This window comes from Abramis brama, assembly GCF_963993115.1.
Source record: "Abramis brama genome assembly, chromosome: 4".
Lineage (NCBI taxonomy): Eukaryota > Metazoa > Chordata > Actinopteri > Cypriniformes > Leuciscidae > Abramis > Abramis brama.
In genome coordinates, this window is record NC_139966.1 from 28,699,246 (window position 1) to 28,717,867 (window position 18,622).

The following is an 18,622-nucleotide window of genomic DNA, read 5'->3' on the forward strand; positions in this document are numbered from 1 at the left end:
ATCTGACACAAATTTACCCCTTAAGGGCAATATCTCTGATGCCAGACCTACGGAAATTAATCTCTAGGTCAAATACACTCAGTATAGATTCAACCAATGAACTTAATAGAATGAATGTATACAATAACTCACAGATTATAAAACATATACTCTGAGTATTCACATATTATTTTCAGTGCACTGAATAATACTAAATAAACCAATATATAATGCTGTGGGCCCACACACACACCAGTCATTCACACAACCCACCCCGTTGCAGGCCTGAAACGTGGCTCGTGTTCGTGGTGGCCGGGAAACTGACAAATGGCCCCTTCACTCTCCTGAGCACAAAACAAATCAAACAGATACCTCAAATTCCACTTGAGACAATACAGCACTCCGCGAATCCTGAAGCAGGCCTCGCGCAGCTCCTCGTCCTCTCTCTCGCTCGTCAGCCGAACGAAACGCACCTCCCACGGCGCCAGAGGAACCCCAAATAACTCGGGTATCTGGGGCGCTATCTGGTCCTCAAGGTCTCCGTCGTTGAAGAGGAAACAAACGCGATAACTGTCTTTAGTCTGGTAACTGTTGTTTTAGCTTACGCATTCAGATGCGCGGATATGCGCATTGATAATTCACCTAAACAGTCTGTATTCGCGGCTGCACGGCAAATTAACAACACTGGAAATGGCCGTAAAACACTCGCGGCAATCTCAAAGAAGCACACACAAGCGATTCAACTCTGTGTCAGTGCTTCACCTCTGATCTACATTACAGTTAAAGATCTTTTAAACTTGTAAATCGTCAATTAAATCACTCTCTTACCGCAAAAACGTCTCTCACATTCACAACTCCCTCTCAACTCCCGCACTTGTCAATCTCAACTCTCTCATCCCTCTCGAACAACCACTCAAGTTACACAAAACACCAGCGAGGGCGGGACTTAACTCACATAAACCAATAAAATAAGAAACACCTAACATGATGGCTAATGCCACGTTTTCCACATGTACACATCAATCAAACTTGTAAGATGCACGAACGCTCTTAAAGGAACAAACACCTTATACACACTACTGAGATGTATATTTCATTCACATTTTAGCTCTGGATTAGAACTAAATACAAACTAATAAATTGAGATAACCCATTAAATGAATAATTATATTCTACTGGGTTACATAAGAAATACAGCCGCCAGGTTTCAAACCTCTCGACACCTGGTCGACACTGGATTGGTCTGTCAAAGCAATCAGGTGGTTCACTACAGGAGTGAAGCAGTGTGTTTGCTTCAGATGTCATTTTCACGTGACTAGTGACGTAATGATACAAGCTCCGAAGCAGTGGTTCATTGCGAGGACCGTTCGAGTTTGAAGCAAGCTTCGGAGCGTCGGTGTCAGACGTAACATCACTAACTGAAACAGGCCAAACTGGACCTTTGTATTGATGAATCTGATGTTTCTGTTCCTCTCTGATCACTTCAGTCTGATAAACCTGCTCTCTGCTGCCCCTGCTGGACTGGAGCAAATATAGCCATAGTGCAATAAAGCAGAAACACAAGAATGATTAAAAAACAAAAATACAGTTTACTATAATAATAATAATAATAATAATTGATATTGATCATTTTATTCAAAGTGAAAGCAAAACAACTCAAAAGCAGTTTCACAGACACTCAATAGAATAATAGTCATGAACACATCAGAGGTTTGGTGTCCCATATTACCCTCATTCACATTGTGAGAAACTGGATGTTGTGAGTTTATTATAGCAATGAAAAAATAATGACAATTTTAAATTTTCCTTCTAACAAATTCATATGAAGATCAGATGGCAGTTTTTAAAAAACAAAAAACAACAACAGAAACCTCAATCAGAAATAATACATTCACAATAAGAATGATTCACTAAAATAATAGAAGCAAAAGCAACAAGACTGGATGAAACTTATTTCTCACAAATAAATTTACTCGTAAAAGAGCATGGCAGATCATTCCAGTTGTTCACAGGGTCTCTTCCAGGATCCAGTTCAATACAGTCCTCATTTGAACCTTGATGGCTATTCGGTTCATCTTTGTACCAAAACCTGAGTAAATTGTGTCAGATTTTCAGTTATTCAGGACCCCAGATGTTCAATGAAAGTTTTTATCCATTCAGCAAACAACAAATGAGGAACAAGCCATTCATCATAAAAGAGCCAACAATATTCACAGCACCAGAATAGCAAAGCAGAAGTTAAAGTGCAGAAAAGTAAAGAGAGAACAATTTATCCATACCAGCCTGATCTCATGAAAATGCATCTCTCTATAGCACGCATTGTGTTTATCGTGCAATTTATACGCGCAAATGAGTTTTTACGTGCATATGATACGCAGTTTATTGCGTGTAATACACACGCACCACACACCACTAATCCTAACCAAACATATAATACACACGCATGGGTAGGTTTAGTAGTGGTGTGGGGTGCGTGTGTATTACACGCAATAAACTGCGCATCAAACGCACGTAAATATGGCAAGCCAAGTGGTTCAGAATTACGCTATAGATCAATCGCGTTTACAGCCAAACGGCGCAAAATACGCCGCTGTAATTACAAACGGCGTAAAAAATGCGCTAAATATGTCAATGACGCCGTATTCTACGGTGTTTTAGTGTGCATGGAAAGTGCCGCTTTTTACGCCGTTCATCTTGCCATATGACGCCGTAAAAAAAACCTGTTTTGGTTGCTTTATTTTACGCCGTTTTGCTTATAGTATAATGAGACACGCCCACTGATTTCCACAGCCAGTAAGTTTGAACTGTTCTCTCCCAGTCAATGATGAACTGAGTCAGACCAGACCAATTCAGCAGGGATCATTTTTGGTAATCCAATTCTTATGCTCCTAAGGAGTTATTCATTTTATGGATGACATTTTTTAATCCATAAGAGTTATGGATAGAGCATTTTATTTTATCCTGTTTTTTCTCTGTTCACAGAAGCGCTACAGGTGAATACGACGAATCCCCCTATTCTGTTGCTGCTATTTTACATACAGGCTAAAACTAAACCCCTGGAAAAAAAAAAAAAAAATTGGGTATTTTTAATGGGTCACAGTCACAGACACTTGTTCATTCTAATTTAATTAAATTTTAATTTAACATAATCTTGTCGGTTAACGAATGGAGATTGATCGCGTCGGTTGAAGGTTGCAGAAAAAAAAAAAAACCCCGAAATGAATCCAGTTTGTTGATAAAAGAAAACATAATTTCCGTTTAGTTTAAGTTTTTCAACTAATAGTTATATTTTCCTTTATTTCAGGTTTATTTCGATTAGCATGTTTTTAATAGTTTTAGTTTTACTTAACTACCCAGCTAGCAGGGAACGTTCTCAGAACTTTCGCTAACATTCCCTACAAGTTTGGTTAATGTTCTAAAGAAAACATTTGAATGTAATGTTTACTGAACATTTTAAGGATGTTTTCGCATTTTAAAAAATGTTCCTATAACGTTATATGAAAACTAAGATATAACATTTTAACTGCAACATTCAAAAGATGTTTTGGGAATGTTTCTGAAATAACAAGTTGTACTATGATCTCAAAATATCATTGTCCCTATGTTTCATTATAACGAAAGAAGAACGTTCTCTCTGTCACGTTAGGAAAACGTTTTGAGGATATCATTGAGAGATGATATGTTGAATGTTCTTTATAAAACGTTCTTCTAATGTGACGAGTTAACACAATTAGAACATTTTACTTGCAACATTTTGAGCATATTTTGGGAATGTTGTTAAAGTTAAAGTTTGTACAATGATCTCAAAATAACGTTGTCTTAATGTTTTGTCATAACAAAAGAAGAATGTTCTCTCTGTCACGTTAGGAAAATGTTTTGAGGATATCATTGAGAGATGAGATGTTTATTGTTCTTTATAAAACGTTCTTCTAATGTGACGAGTTAACACAATTAGAACATTTTACCTGCAACATTTTGAGCATATTTTGGGAATGTTGTTAAAGTTAAAGTTTGTACAATGATCTCAAAATAACATTGTCCCAATGTTTCATAAAAACAAAAGAGGAACATTCTCTCTGTCACATTAGGAAAATGTTTTGAGGATATCATTGAGAGATGAGATGTTTATTGTTCTTTATAAAACGTTCTTTTAATGTGACGAGTTAACAAAATTATAACATTTTATTTGCAACATTTTGAGCATATTTTGGGAATGTTGTTAAAGTTAAAGTTTGTACAATGATCTCAAAATAACGTTGTCTTAATGTTTTGTCATAACAAAAGAAGAACGTTCTCTCTGTCACATTTGTAGAATGTTTTGAGGATATCATTGAGAGATGAGATGTTTATTGTTCTTTATAAAACGTTATTCTAATGTGACGAGTTAACACAATTAGAACATTTTACTTGCAACATTTTGAGCATATTTTGGGAATGTTGCTAAAGTTAAAGTTTGTACAATGATATCAATATAACATTGTCCCAATGTTTCATGATAACAAAAGAAGAACATTCCACTTGCAACATTTTGAGCATATTCTGGGAATGTTGTTAAAGTTAAAGTTTGTACAATGATCTCAATATAACATTGTCCCAATGTTTCATAAAAACAAAAGAAGAACATTCTCTCTGTCACATTTGTAGAATATTTTGAGGATATCATTGAGAGATGATATGTTGAATGTTCTTTATAAAACGTTCTTCTAATGTGACGAGTTAACACAATTAGAACATTTTACTTGCAACATTTTGAGCATATTTTGGGAATGTTGTTAAAGTTAAAGTTTGTACAATGATCTCAAAATAACGTTGTCTTAATGTTTTGTCATAACAAAAGAAGAACGTTCTCTCTGTCACGTTAGGAAAATGTTTTGAGGATATCATTGAGAGATGAGATGTTTATTGTTCTTTATAAAACGTTCTTCTAATGTGACGAGTTAACACTATTAGAACATTTTACCTGCAACATTTTGAGCATATTTTGGGAATGTTGTTAAAGTTAAAGTTTGTACAATGATCTCAATATAACATTGTCCCAATGTTTCATGATAACAAAAGAAGAACATTCTACTTGCAACATTTTGAGCATATTTTGGGAATGTTGCTAAAGTTAGAGTTTGTACAATGATCTCAATATAACATTGTCCCAATGTTTCATGATAACAAAAGAAGAACATTCTACTTGCAACATTTTGAGCATATTTTGGGAATGTTGTTAAAGTTAAAGTTTGTACAATGATCTCAATATAACATTGTCCCAATGTTTCATAAAAACAAAAGAAGAACGTTCTCTCTGTCACGTTAGGAAAATGTTTTGAGGATATCATTGAGAGATGAGATGTTGAATGTTCTTCATAAAACGTTCTTCTAATGTGACGAGTTAACACAATTAGAACATTTTATTTGCAACATTTTGAGCATATTTTGGGAATGTTGTTAAAGTTAAAGTTTGGACAATGATCTTAAAATAACATTGTCCCAATGTTTCATGATAACAAAAGAAGAGCATTCTACTTGCAACATTTTGAGGATATTTTGGGAATGTTATTAAAGTTCAAGTTTGTACAATGATCTCAATATAACATTGTCCCAATGTTTCATAAAACCAAAAGAAGAACAATTCTCTCTGTCACATTAGGAAAATGTTTTGAGGATACCATTGAGAGATGAGATGTTTATTGTTCTTTATAAAACGTTATTTTAATGTGACGAGTTAACAAAATTATAACATTTTATTTGCAACATTTTGAGCATATTTTGGGAATGTTGTTTAAGTTAAAGTTTGTACAATGATCTCAAAATAACGTTGTCTTAATGTTTTGTCATAACAAAAGAAGAACAATTCTCTCTGTCACATTAGGAAAATGTTTTGAGGATACCATTGAGAGATGAGATGTTTATTGTTCTTTATAAAACGTTATTTTAATGTGACGAGTTAACACAATTAGAACATTTTACTTGCAACATTTTGAGCATATTTTGGGAATGTTGCTAAAGTTAAAGTTTGTACAATGATCTCAATATAACATTGTCCCAATGTTTCATGATAACAAAAGAAGAACATTCTACTTGCAACATTTTGAGCATATTTTGGGAATGTTGTTAAAGTTAAAGTTTGTACAATGATCTCAATATAACATTGTCCCAATGTTTTGTCATAACAAAAGAAGAACATTCTCTCTGTCACATTAGGAAAATGTTTTGAGGATATCATTGAGAGATGAGATGTTGAATGTTCTTTATAAAACGTTCTTGTAATGTTATGTGTTAACACAATTAGAACATTTTAATTGCAACATTTTAAGGATGTTTTGAGGATGTTGTTGAGATAACAGATTATATAATGTTCTCAGTAAAACATTGGCACAATGTTCCATAATAACAGAGGAGGAACATTATCAAATCAATGTTCGTAAAATGTTTTGAGGATATCACTGAGACCTGAGATGATGAGTGTTTTTAAAAAAAATTCTTGTAATGTGACGTGTTAACAAAACTAGAACATTTTAAATGTAACATTTAGCAATCAAACTACACAATTATTGTTAAATTGAGCTTGCTGGTCTGACAGCAGGCCAACAGGGTTCACGATGGAACATATGGTGCATTTAAGTCCTCCTGGGAAGTTTGTATTCATGAGGTTTTACAATTTTGTTTAATGTTTTAAATTAATGAAGCCACTGTAAACTTTATCATCACATATTATTCTGTTACATATTAATGCTATCATATTTTGTGCAGGCATTAGCTTACTTCATTGTCACTGCTGAATACCTAAGTATAGTGGTATCCCACAATGTTTCCCACTGACACACCCCTAACTCTTCAAGATCGGGGTTAAAGAAAATCCTGAGCTTCCTACTCATATTCTCATCATTGTGGTGGCGTTCAACTTGTAAATACGATCTTTATGACATGACTTGAATGCACCAATAGCTCTAGCTTAATTAGGGACAATCCATACAAACACTCTTTGCTAAAATACATTACAGACTGTCACAGTAAGAAGTTATTCGTCCTGTATCAACGCTAAAGGCCTAACCACTGCAGTCAACACCTTGGAGTATCCATGCTGTTAAATAAAAGTCTGTAGACAAGGGTTAGGGTTAGAGTTAGGGTTAACCTTAACCCTTAATTTCTAACCCAGACCCGGTTTCACAGAGTTTAGATTAAGCCAGGATTAGGCCTTAGTGCATTTAATTAGCTTTTAAAAATGTGCCTTAGAAAAAAGAAAAAGAAACATTACTGGTGTGCATCTTGAGACAAAATAATGGCACCGACATATTTTAAGATATGTCAGTGCAAGTTGCTTTCAGGTAAAACAGCTCAAACGTGCATTTTAGTCTGGGACTACAGGCTTAAACCTTGCCTGTGAAACCCGGGGTATATGTTGCAACTTGTATAGAATTATGCCAATGTTACCAAAGTGTTGTGTTGGACAGAGGATTTACCCTAAACCAACAGGTTGTGTAACAGTGCCACACAGGGTGAAAAGCAAGTTGACATTATTAGGCATAAGAGTGTTTCTAAAGGAAAGGTCAATATTTTGTTAAAGTGCAAAAGGATCATTATGGGTCACATGAATGTATCTCTAATGTTACCATGATACCAATCCATTAGTTTTTCATGTAGGTAGGTATACAGAATTGTATATGAATAGCCTATACATATGCAATGTTTGCTCTGTTTAATATATAATATGTTTGCTCTTTTAAACTGCTGTTTGGCAGAGCAGTGGTAAATATATGTTGTTATACATGGTATATATTATTTGTGTAATTTATTATTATTATTTATATGTTATTGTAAGTTTATTTATTTTTTATCATGCACTGCAATGAAGACACCATTTAACCAATTGATTAAATATAACAGCCAGCTTACAAATACAACTAAATAAATAGCCGTGCACATTTTTTTCATATTCTTTCTTTTAAAACATGTAATCTTTTCCTGTAATTGCAATGTTACCACATTATTGGCTGTCTCTTCGAGTTGTTTTGAGCATGATTGGCTATTCAGACTGTCATCCAGGAATCTGGCCAATGGCAGCTATGCGCGCCTTTTACTGGTCAAGTTTGAAGTTTGAATATTCGTCTGTTTTAGAGTGAGAGTGTGTGTGTGTGCGCGCTGCTGCTGCTCGGGAGGATCTTCAGTACTAGCCTCCTTCGGTTCTGTGGCTTTTACATTGTTTAAAACATGGATTATTTTGCATCGTACTGTTACATTTTTATTTTGAGCGAGTTGCGGGATGTAAATGGACAACGAATTTTAACAACGTAGCCTACGTGTAACGGACATATTGCAATCTGCGGAAGGTAAATAACTTTATTTTATATAAAAATACATTCTGCTACATCAAAATATAGTGTGTTAAATTGAGAAGCTAATTTTAAATGCGACTAGAGCAATATCGATATTATGTCAATGTTTCAGGCTGCATGTGTAACGTTAGGCTAAATATTGTCAGCTAAGTTAGTTTTTGATAAAAATAAATAAAAATAAACCTCAGCATAGTCTGAGCTTTACAATGAGTGAACTGAGAACATTGTGTCTTTATACAGAGAGGAACTCGACCCACACTATGAAAACTAGGCTTTTGAATGATCGCGGGATATCGGCCTAACGTTACCGTCAAAATGATGAGTCATCATCATAATATGTTTTTGAGCTGGTGAGTAAAAATTTGCAAGCTTTTTATGTCTCTTTTAGTAAGTAAATACAAATAGCTAATAATATTGCTGTATGTGTGTGTTTCCCATTATCCAGGAATTTTGGGAATAAATTATCCAGCCACATGATCTTCAGTTGCGGTGAGTATTGTCATAGTAAAATACACGTGAAATAGAGGCAGAACATGTAAACTCTGCTCAAAGGCACACTGGTCCAAACCCTCCAGTCAAAATTGTACCTGTCTTCTTGATATGAGTTTTTATGGGCCTAGCTGACCCAAACATAAATGTCCTTTCAAAATGAAATTATTTTCAAACCTGTATGACTTCTGTGAAACACAAGAATGTTGGGAATAAAACAACATTGGAACCCATTTTATGGAAACAAATGTTCCCAATGTTTCATGATAACAAAAGAAGAACATTCTACTTGCAACATTTTGAGCATATTTTGGGAATGTTGCTAAAGTTAAAGTTGTACAATGATCTCAATATAACATTGTCCCAATGTTTCATGATAACAAAAGAAGAACATTCTCTCTGTCACGTTAGGGAAATGTTTTGAGGATATCATTGAGAGATGAGATGTTGAATGTTCTTCATAAAACGTTCTTCTAATGTGACAAGTTAACACAATTAGAACATTTTACTTGCAACATTTTGAAAAAATAAAATAAAATAAACCTCAGCATAGGAGCTTTACAATGAGGGAACTGAGAACATTGTGTCTTTATACATAACATAAATGTCCTTTCAAAATGAAATTATTTTCAAACCTGTATGACTTACTTCTCTGAAACACAAGAATGTTGGGAATTAAACAACATTGGAACCCATTTTATGAAAAAAAAAAAAAAAAACAGTGAAGTCATTTCTCAAGATATCTTAATTAAGGTTATACAAAATAAATTCATACAGTTTTGGAACAACATGGAGTACTGGTAAATAACGATAGAGAGTCTATTTTTTGGATGAGCTGTTCTTTTTAGGACATGTTCCCAGGGTCCTTTGCTAAATTAACCATGGTTTTTATTATAGTAAAGTGTAGAAACAATATTTTTATGGTGGATTGATTACAATAATTTATTACCATTTAGTTAGTGTAGCAAAACCATGGTTAATGTTAGTAAGGGTTCTCCAGATTTATATAGCCTAACACTTAAGGAAAACATAAAAAATGGTCCTATGTCACCCAGATCAATAGTCTGTTAACACACATTAACACACTTTTTACATTTTCTTAAGATCAAGCATTGGACCAATGTTTACGGAGCAGAACAGGCACCAACAGAGAAACAAGTCCATCACTAGTAAGTATCCACTGCATTTTATAAAACCGTAGTCAATTTTAAACGCACAATGCACTCCAAAATAAAAATGATCTATTTTTTTCTCCCTCGTGCCAGATTTATATCTGTCCCAGATTTATATCTGACTTTCTTTCCACAGAGATTTTTAGAAAAATTATCATTAAAGAGAATCATATAAAGAGAAATGTGGGAGGAGCTTGAATTTATTGCCTAGCCCTGTTTGTTTGAACCGCGAGAGCCGTCAAAGCTTATGCTACTCCTATGTCATGCACCGACAAGAGCCTTTTATAGTCTACACGTCGGACGCAAGCAACTTGCAGTTTTGCCCCCACCAACAACGCATAGTATTGCATACAACGGTGCGTCGCGTATCAAAAACTGGGACGACACATTTTTCTACTCATAGACGCATATGGCGGCCGAAGTGTAGTGATGCGTAGCCTTGCAGGCGCATATGCGTATCGATGCGTTGACTAACTCTTTGGGCGTAATTTGACTTGCATATGGCTGTCTGCTGGAAGCTAGTTATTTAAGTCGATAAAATTATAAATATGGTAGGGCTGGGGGAATTAACACGTTAATCTTCGCGATTAATTTGAGATGCTTAACGAGTTTATAAAAAAAATGCAATTAACGCAGCACTTTTTTTGCCTCATTTTAATGACTTCCTGTTGCGGAAAAGGCTGCAAAATATGCCGTCCCGCCCCTCCGTGTTCGGCGATCAGGTTTTATTCTCGCGCAGCTTTCATGACCGGGTCTTTTCCGCTCCGCGCTCTCCATTCCGTGTGTGTGTGTCGGCGCACTGACACACACACACAACACTGAGCAAACATTGAGCTCTTTGCTCAATGTTCTGCTCCGTGTTTGCGCTTGCGCGTTCTGCTCTGTCGTTAACGGCCCAAACGCTCCAATCATGTACCGATCATGCACTGGAAAGCAAAGTCAAATAACGTGAAATTTCTCAGTAGTAGACTTCTGTGAAATAGCCCTACTGAGCTGGTATAGTCATGCTGACAACAATGGTAAAATTACCTGCTCTGATCACATGCTCTTGTAATAATAGCTTTGTAGGACTATGTTTTATTTTGATAATTAGAAAAAAAAAATTATAATAATAAATTGTTAAATTTATTATGTTGATTGATTATTGAAAATAATAATATATTGATATATTGATGTTTAATATTATTTTAATACAGGGCTATTTTCTGTTCCTTTTTTTCCTTTTTGTTGTTTAATTAGGTTATTCTAAGTTTAAATATTGATGATTACAAGCTTGGGGGAAATGCAATTAATTGCATTTAATTACAGCAAATTGTGTAAATAATCAGTTACTTTTTTTAATCGATTCCCAGCCCTAAAATATAAAATATGGATATGTTTCTTACACAAACGCATCACTTCGCTTCACCTTTCGCCTTTATTAACCTGCCAGAGCCGTGTGGAGTACTTTTATCATGGATGGATGCATTTTTATGGACTTGTCAAAAAAATCCCACAGGGAGCTACAGAATAAGAAATCTTTGAAGTCCACTTTTTTACTGTCTGTTTCCATCAGTAAAATTACAGTTTTTTTTTTTCTCTCAGAATTGTGAGGCAAGAACACACAATTGCAAGAAAATATCAGAATTGTGAGCTGTCTTTTTTACTCCCCTCAGAATTCACCCTTCGAGGGAGTTTGATTGACAGGTATTTTTTACATTTTTATTTTACCAAAAATATATTTTTTAAAAAAAATTACACAAATTAAACGTTGAGACTTTGTTTCAACTTTCATATCAAAAGTAACCTGCTCTGTCTTGTCTCTGCGTTTAAACGTTTCAGCGTTTTTTCTGTGATCCGCAATGTATTTTTCATTGCGTGACAATATGATGTGTGGCGTGAGAGCGCCATGGCTTGTTGGACATAGCAACAGTAACTAAAGGGGGCGGGTCTTTGCAAATTGCATTAACCATGGCTGCCTGTTAATTATCACTGGACTACTTCGCTCTCGCATCTCCCAAAAGTAAATTTTTTTTTGTTTTCTTGATTCCATTTGAATGGTTTAATTAAATTGCTATAACCAATTATTTAAAATGTAATGATTTAAGCAAAACGTTCTTCAAAGGTTAAACCAAACTTTTATTTGACGGATTGCCGTGTAGACCTTTGAGTTTCTCTGTGTTTTATGATATGATGATAGTTTTTCTCAAATGAAGCTAAAATGCTGCTGAAGTGACTCTCAGAGCAGCTGTATTGATGAAGTGCATTAATGTTCTCATATAGAAACGACAGCAAAAAAAAAATAAGCCAGAATTGCTTTTTTTTCTCAGGTTTTACTAATTTATCCTGTGATTCTGACTTTCAAACGGCCAATTGCGAGTTTATATCTCGCACTTCTGAGAAAAAAAAGTTTGAATTGTGATTCGCAATTACCTTTTTTAAAAATTGTATTCCATGGCGGAAACAAGCTTTCATATGCACAGACAGTAGCTCACATTTAACATGCAGATTGTGCGCACACAGAAACCTACTGGAGCACAAAAAGTTAGTGTCAACACTGTCCTGTGATTTCTCAATAAGAAACAGAAGTTATAGCATATTTTTCTTTCTGCTTTTGAAGTAACTAAAACTTACAGCTTAGCTAATAGCAAAGAGACGATTCACAGGTATGATTAAATCACACTAGAAATTGTTCTATCTCAAATGCAGTACTACTTTATCTGTATCTGATTTAAAACAAGCAGAAATCTGTAAGAAATGTAACAATCCATAGACAATATAACTGATGAAAATGAGCTGTTACATCAGAGCAAAAGCATCGTGGGCAGTGCTGTGACATGCTGCAGCTGTGCTCAAGGCTACCTGAGTTCGAGGTTCACACTTCTCAAGCCAAGTTTGTAGTTTGTTAAAATAATTTAGCCTCTAGTTGTGTTATTAAAGGGATACTCCACTTTTTTTGGAAATAGGCTCATTTTACAACTCCCCCAGAGTTAAACAGTTGAGTTTTACCGTTTTCGAATCCATTCAGCCGAGTTTCTGATATTTGGAAGAATATCAGTAACCAGACAGTTTCTGGCCAAATTGACTTCCATAGTAGGAAAAAATATATACTATGGAAGTCAATGAGACCAGAAACTGTCTGGTTACTGACATTCTTCTAAATATCAGAAACTCGGCTGAATGGATTAGAAAACGGTAAAACTCAACTGTTTAACTCTGGGGGAGTTATAAAATGAGCCTATTTACAAAAAAAGTGGAGTATCCCTTTAACATGTATATAATGGATTAAGTATATGTTTTAAATTACAGAAACAAAATAGATACTCATAAGGTATCATATTTATACTTTTAAATAAACTAATCTAATTAATTTCTGATTAATAATTAGGCTGGCTAATTTTGAAAGTTTTCAAAGTCAATATTGCTTGTGATCTTAATATGTAATATGTATTTGTATTATTTTTGTTTACACTGTTGCATGATCTTCTTTTATAGGCTATGAGGAAAAACTCTACCATGCACACAGAGAATGGAGCTCAATTCTGCTAACTGGGATAGCAGCTGAAAAACAAGAAGAGAAGAACAGTAGAACACCTATTAATGCAGATGACTTTATTCTTTTTCTGCAAGAACCAAGACAACCAAAGACTGATGATGAGCGCTCTGAGCAAACAGCAGTCAAGACGTGTGATTGCACATTGGACTTTACTGAGTTCTTCATTTAATGTTGGGCATCTACTGTACGCAGAACTTCTAATAATTTATGTGAATGCCATTCATAAACCTGTTAGATTTTTGTTTTATTTTAGAGATTAATAAAATTGTATGTTTTAACAATGTTATAGCTAAGCATTTTTTATGTTTAAGAGAACATTTTGGGAACAAAAATAAAACTTCCCACTAAAAAATTTATAAGAATGTTAAGTAGTATTTTTAAGAGTATTTTTAGAGAATGTTATCCTAACTTTTAGAAGAACGTTCTAAGAATAAAAATAAAACTTCCTGCTAAAAACTTTATAAGAATAAAGGGATAATGTTCTAAAAATGTTATGATTAAACATTTATAGAAGGTCATCATCACAAAACATTTTTAGAGTGTTCTTAGAGAATGTTATCCTACCTTTTAGGAGAAATAATGTTCTAACAATATTATTATTAAACATTTTTATAATGTTGTAAAAAAAAATGTTATCTGAACTTTTAAAAGAACATTCTGGGAACAAAAATAAAAACACCCCCTGAAAACTTTCTAAGAACGTTAGAGAATAATGTTGTAAGAATGGTACACCTAAACATTTTAATAATGTTTTTAAATAATGTTATCCGAACATTTAAAAGAACATTCTGGGAACAAAAATAAAACTATCCGCTTACAACATTATAAGAACGTTAGAGAATAATGTTATAAGAATGTTATTACTAAACATTTTAATAATGTTTTTAGAAAATGTTCTCTAAACATTTAAAAAAACATTCTGGGAACAAAAATAAAACTACCCGCTGAAAACGTTCTATGAACATTAGAGAATAATGTTATAAGAACGTTATTACTAAACATTTTAATAATGTTTTTAAAAAAATGTTATCCGAACATTTATAAGAACATTCTGGGAACAAAAATAAAACTACACGCTAAAAACATTATAAGAACGTCAGAGAATAATGTTATAAAAATGTTACTACTAAACATTTTAATAATGTTTTTAGAAAATGTTCTCTAAACATTTAAAAAAACATTCTGGGAACACAAATAAAACTACCCGCTGAAAACGTTCTGAGAAAATTAGAGAATAATGTTAAAAGAATGTTACTACTAAACATTTTAATAATGTTTTTAAAGAATGTTCTCCAAACTTTTAAAAGAACATTCTGGGAACAAAACTAAAACTAGCCGCTGAAAACTTTCTAAGAACGTTAGAGAATAATGTTAAAAGAATGTTACTACTAAACATTTTAATAATGTTTTTAAAGAATGTTCTCCAAACTTTTAAAAGAACATTCTGGGAACAAAACTAAAACTAGCCGCTGAAAACTTTCTAAGAACGTTAGAGAATAATGTTAAAAGAATGTTACTACTAAACATTTTAATAATGTTTTTAAAGAATGTTCTCCAAACTTTTAAAAGAACATTCTGAGAACAAAACTAAAACTAGCCGCTGAAAACATTTATAGAACAATACATGCTAATGTTCTTAGAACATTTTTAGAACAAAAAATTTCTAGCTGGGTAACCCTGCCTGGGCAAAACATCGACAGAACTGTCAATTTTCCAACTCTTTCAAGCCACGAAAATTTACAAATATTCACAAAATATTTAATGCCGGTCTGGGACACAATATTAGGGCCAATCACACTCATCCAGGCCAATTAACCTACAGCTATTGTTGCAAGAATAATTTACATTTCTTTTAAGAATAATGACTCAAATGTGGGATAGAAAGATCAATGTTGTTTTTATTTGTTTATTGCTCCCTTTGCTGAGTTTGCTCCCCTTGCACCTTATGTTTTATCTTTTAAAATGGCGGAAATTATTTCAAAATTCAGATTTAAAAAACGGCTTTGTACTCAGACTGAACTTCTATACCCACAAACGGTTGACTTTTTTTTCAAGTCGTTTATTTCACTATGAACTGGACGATCGAAAGGGCAAAATATTTGAATCTTCATTTTACAAAAATATATTGGATATAATGAAATGTAATAATGTTATTTAATGAATATATAATCAGTGTAAAATGAATAAAACACAAATTTAAGTAAAAAATATGAAACACTATTTAATTCTGGAAGGAGAATCTTATGCCTACCAACAAACCTGCCACATTTTTTAGAAATGCCAAAAAATACATTCATCTTATATTTTTCAAATATTTAAAATACAAATTCATAGGGAATTCTATCGGTTATATCGATATTTTGTGTTATTCAGCACTTAGATGGAAATGTGCCGAGTAAAGCCAATACGACCTGGATTCTTTTCCTTGTTTAATAACTCCATAGGAGCATAATAATTGGATTACCACAAATGATCCGTGCTGAATTGGTCTGGTCTGACTCAGTTCATCATTGATTGGGAGAGAACAGTTCAAACTTACGAAGGTTGTGATTATCTCATTTTTAAATGAATATAAAAAGAACGTAACAAATTATTCCGAAGTGTTTCTCTGTGAGTATTTTTGCACTTACCCTTGATTCAGTGGTGAATTATCCACCCATTTCATGATCCCCTCAGTCTCAGTGTCAGACAAACCAATCCACACTGTCTCCTTGAATGAAGATATGAGTCTCTGTGTGTGAATATAAACAGGAATAAGTGTGATTCCTCTCATTGATTAACAGTCACTCACACAATCTCACCTGCTTCTCTTCAGTGTTGATAATGATCAGATCAGCTCCTCGATCTCTGCAGAACTGCCTGCTCTCAGACCAGTTCTTCAAATCATTGAATATGAAAAAACTGGCATTTCCTTTCAATAAACATAAACACTTTGCTCATTATTTGTGTTGTAAAGTGCAAATAAACATATGAATCCATTTGTACTAACCTCTCAGGTCTCTCTCTGCTGTGATGGTGATGTACAGTGTGATGAAGACCAGCAGAAGAACACAAATGAGCCCGAGACACACTGTCATCAACACCAAACACCTGCGTCCTCCTGACAAACAGAGACAAAACACACACATACAGTATCAGTTAACAACCATTCACTTAGAATTCATATTATTAGAAATATAGGCTCAAATAAATCCACCTTTATCTTTAGACAATACACAGGCCTTTTTAACAAAAACTTATTCTTTAATAATCATAGCGGAATATCTACAGTTAAATATGCAACTTCATGTTAATAAATGCAGAAATATGGACACGTTGTTCTTTGAAAAAAGATTTCTCAAAAGTTAACAACACATTTCTTCCTCAAATGAAACTTTCTACTTACTGCACTTTCGATCTTTTCCTTCGTCCTGGCTGTGATTCTGTGTTCGAGGTCCAGTTGTGTCCTTAATATTATCATTTTTAACATTTACATAAATGTCCTCTAAATCCATTATTCACTCTTATATGTGACAGCAAGTGTTCACAGATGAGCTGTGGTAGAATGATAGTTATGGTTTCACAAATAGTGCTAACACCAAAAAGGAATAAAGGAAGTGACTTCTCTTGACAAAACGGGTTACAAAATCATGATGAAGAAGTGGTGACAGATGATGTAATCACTGGTGTTTTAATCCTAACCATTTTTTCTCCTTTGAAGCGTAAGGATCAGCATGCTTTATGCGAACGTGCACTTCAGAACAAATGAGAACCATGACGGTAAAGTTTGCAGATCTGTGTCAGAGAAAGATTATCAAACTCTTAAACAGGTCTCTTCTTTCTCTCTCTTCTGTGATGGGGATGTTTTCTGGGTCTGTCCAAATACCCACACTTGCGGTCTTGGTCACTTGAGAGTGTGCACACATGACGGGAAGTAAGTGTGCAAGACTGTCCATAGCGCAGTATACATCACGCACACTAAATCCACGCCATCTCTAAGGCTCTGTCCCAAATGAAACCCTAATCCCTCGGTCACAAGTCCACACTATAGCGACGTAATGCCGCTTTTGAAAGTCGTGTACTGAAGGAAAGAAGAGAACAGGTAATGCTGTTTGTGGAGTTGTTTAATCCTCCTCTGCTGAGATCTTCAGAGATTTAAATGTAGTTCTTGTGTTTCTGCTCGTCTCTTTTTCTGTTCTCTTCTTTCCTTCAGTGATTCTGCTTGTTAACAGGCTTATTAAGGCTGAGATGACTTCATATTTAATATACACAGATTTTGTGTCTCAGATAAGGTCCAGTTCTGGTTTATTTCTTTGCTCTTGGCTGACATGTGGCATTTCTATGGCCTGCTTGTGGCCCAGATCTGGCAAACAGGAGCGGTCCGCCCAAGGGCCGTCATAAGATTAGTGAATCATTCTACCTTATGATGATAAAAACTAAATCACTTGATAATCACTTGATAATCTCTGGATCTGGGACATCACAATAATAAACACTGATACAATAACCACCAACTCACATAAAAAGCCAAGAGTCAAACTGCCCAACAAAAATAAACACTGATCACCACAATGGTGACCAAATATTTTTAATAAAATATCAACATCTAAACCTCTGATAATTATCAATAAGAGCTTCTTTAGACGTCGGACAGAAATAAAGGTTAGTACTAAGTGATGCTGTTTGTGGAGTTGTTTAATCCTCCTCTGCTGAGATCTTCACAGATTTAATGTCTTCTTTTCTCTTCAGTTGATTTCATCTAAGACTGTGTCTGAAGTCAGTTGTAGGTCTTGTGTTTCTCTTTTTTCTGTTCTTGTTGATTCTTGTTGAATACTCGATCATCACTTAATTATTCACTTAATTATCTCATTAACTTTAACTCTGATTTAGAGTTACTTTAACACTCTGTAGAGTGGGAACATATGTACTATGAGAAGTGTTGATTTAACACTGGGGATTTTGCTGTCTAAATCCATTATTCACTATGTCTGACAGTACCTCTTCACAGATGAACTGTGATCTTTAGAATGATAAGTGTACTAAATTCCTTAAATATATTGTATGGGTAGCACTATGATGTGTATATTACGCAGTTGTGCACTGTTCCGCCAGAGCGGTTTCAGTTTACTTTCAGATATATTTAT

General features: G+C 34.2%; 1 protein-coding gene and 1 long non-coding RNA gene across 3 annotated transcripts; one reads left to right on the top strand and one right to left on the bottom strand.

Moving 5' to 3' along the window:
• Positions 1 to 1,591: 1,591 nt before the first annotated feature.
• LOC311080559 (C-type lectin domain family 4 member D-like) lies at positions 1,592 to 17,096 on the bottom strand. Its single transcript, XM_084110553.1, has 5 exons — positions 16,885 to 17,096; positions 16,489 to 16,599; positions 16,301 to 16,410; positions 16,130 to 16,230; positions 1,592 to 2,068 (listed from the first exon to the last, which is right to left on the bottom strand). Exons 1-5 carry the CDS (start codon positions 16,991 to 16,993, stop codon positions 1,930 to 1,932), a joined length of 570 nt encoding a protein of 189 aa, XP_083966679.1. The 5' UTR covers positions 16,994 to 17,096; the 3' UTR covers positions 1,592 to 1,929.
• On the top strand, positions 6,733 to 13,785 carry LOC311080981. Of its 2 annotated transcripts, XR_014605770.1 has the most exons (6): positions 6,733 to 8,297; positions 8,544 to 8,653; positions 8,749 to 8,792; positions 9,897 to 9,961; positions 11,549 to 11,650; positions 13,439 to 13,785. It is a non-coding gene; the product is annotated as an uncharacterized lncRNA (long non-coding RNA). The 2 variants fall into 2 exon arrangements; XR_014605771.1 differs by lacking the exon at positions 11,549 to 11,650 and having other exon boundaries at positions 6,745 to 8,297.
• Positions 17,097 to 18,622: the final 1,526 nt, after the last annotated feature.

What these genes read in the sequence shown, in the direction of transcription:
- LOC311080559 (XM_084110553.1), bottom strand. Translation starts at nt 16,993, where the DNA reads ATGGATTTAGAGGACATTTATGTAAATGTTAAAAATGATAATATTAAG. An exon ending in TCAACACTGAAGAGAAGCAG is followed by an intron (nt 16,231 to 16,300) that starts GTGAGATTGTGT and finishes ATTCACACACAG; the next exon opens with AGACTCATATCTTCATTCAA. An exon ending in AATTCACCACTGAATCAAGG is followed by an intron (nt 2,069 to 16,129) that starts GTAAGTGCAAAA and finishes CAATTTACTCAG; the next exon opens with GTTTTGGTACAAAGATGAAC.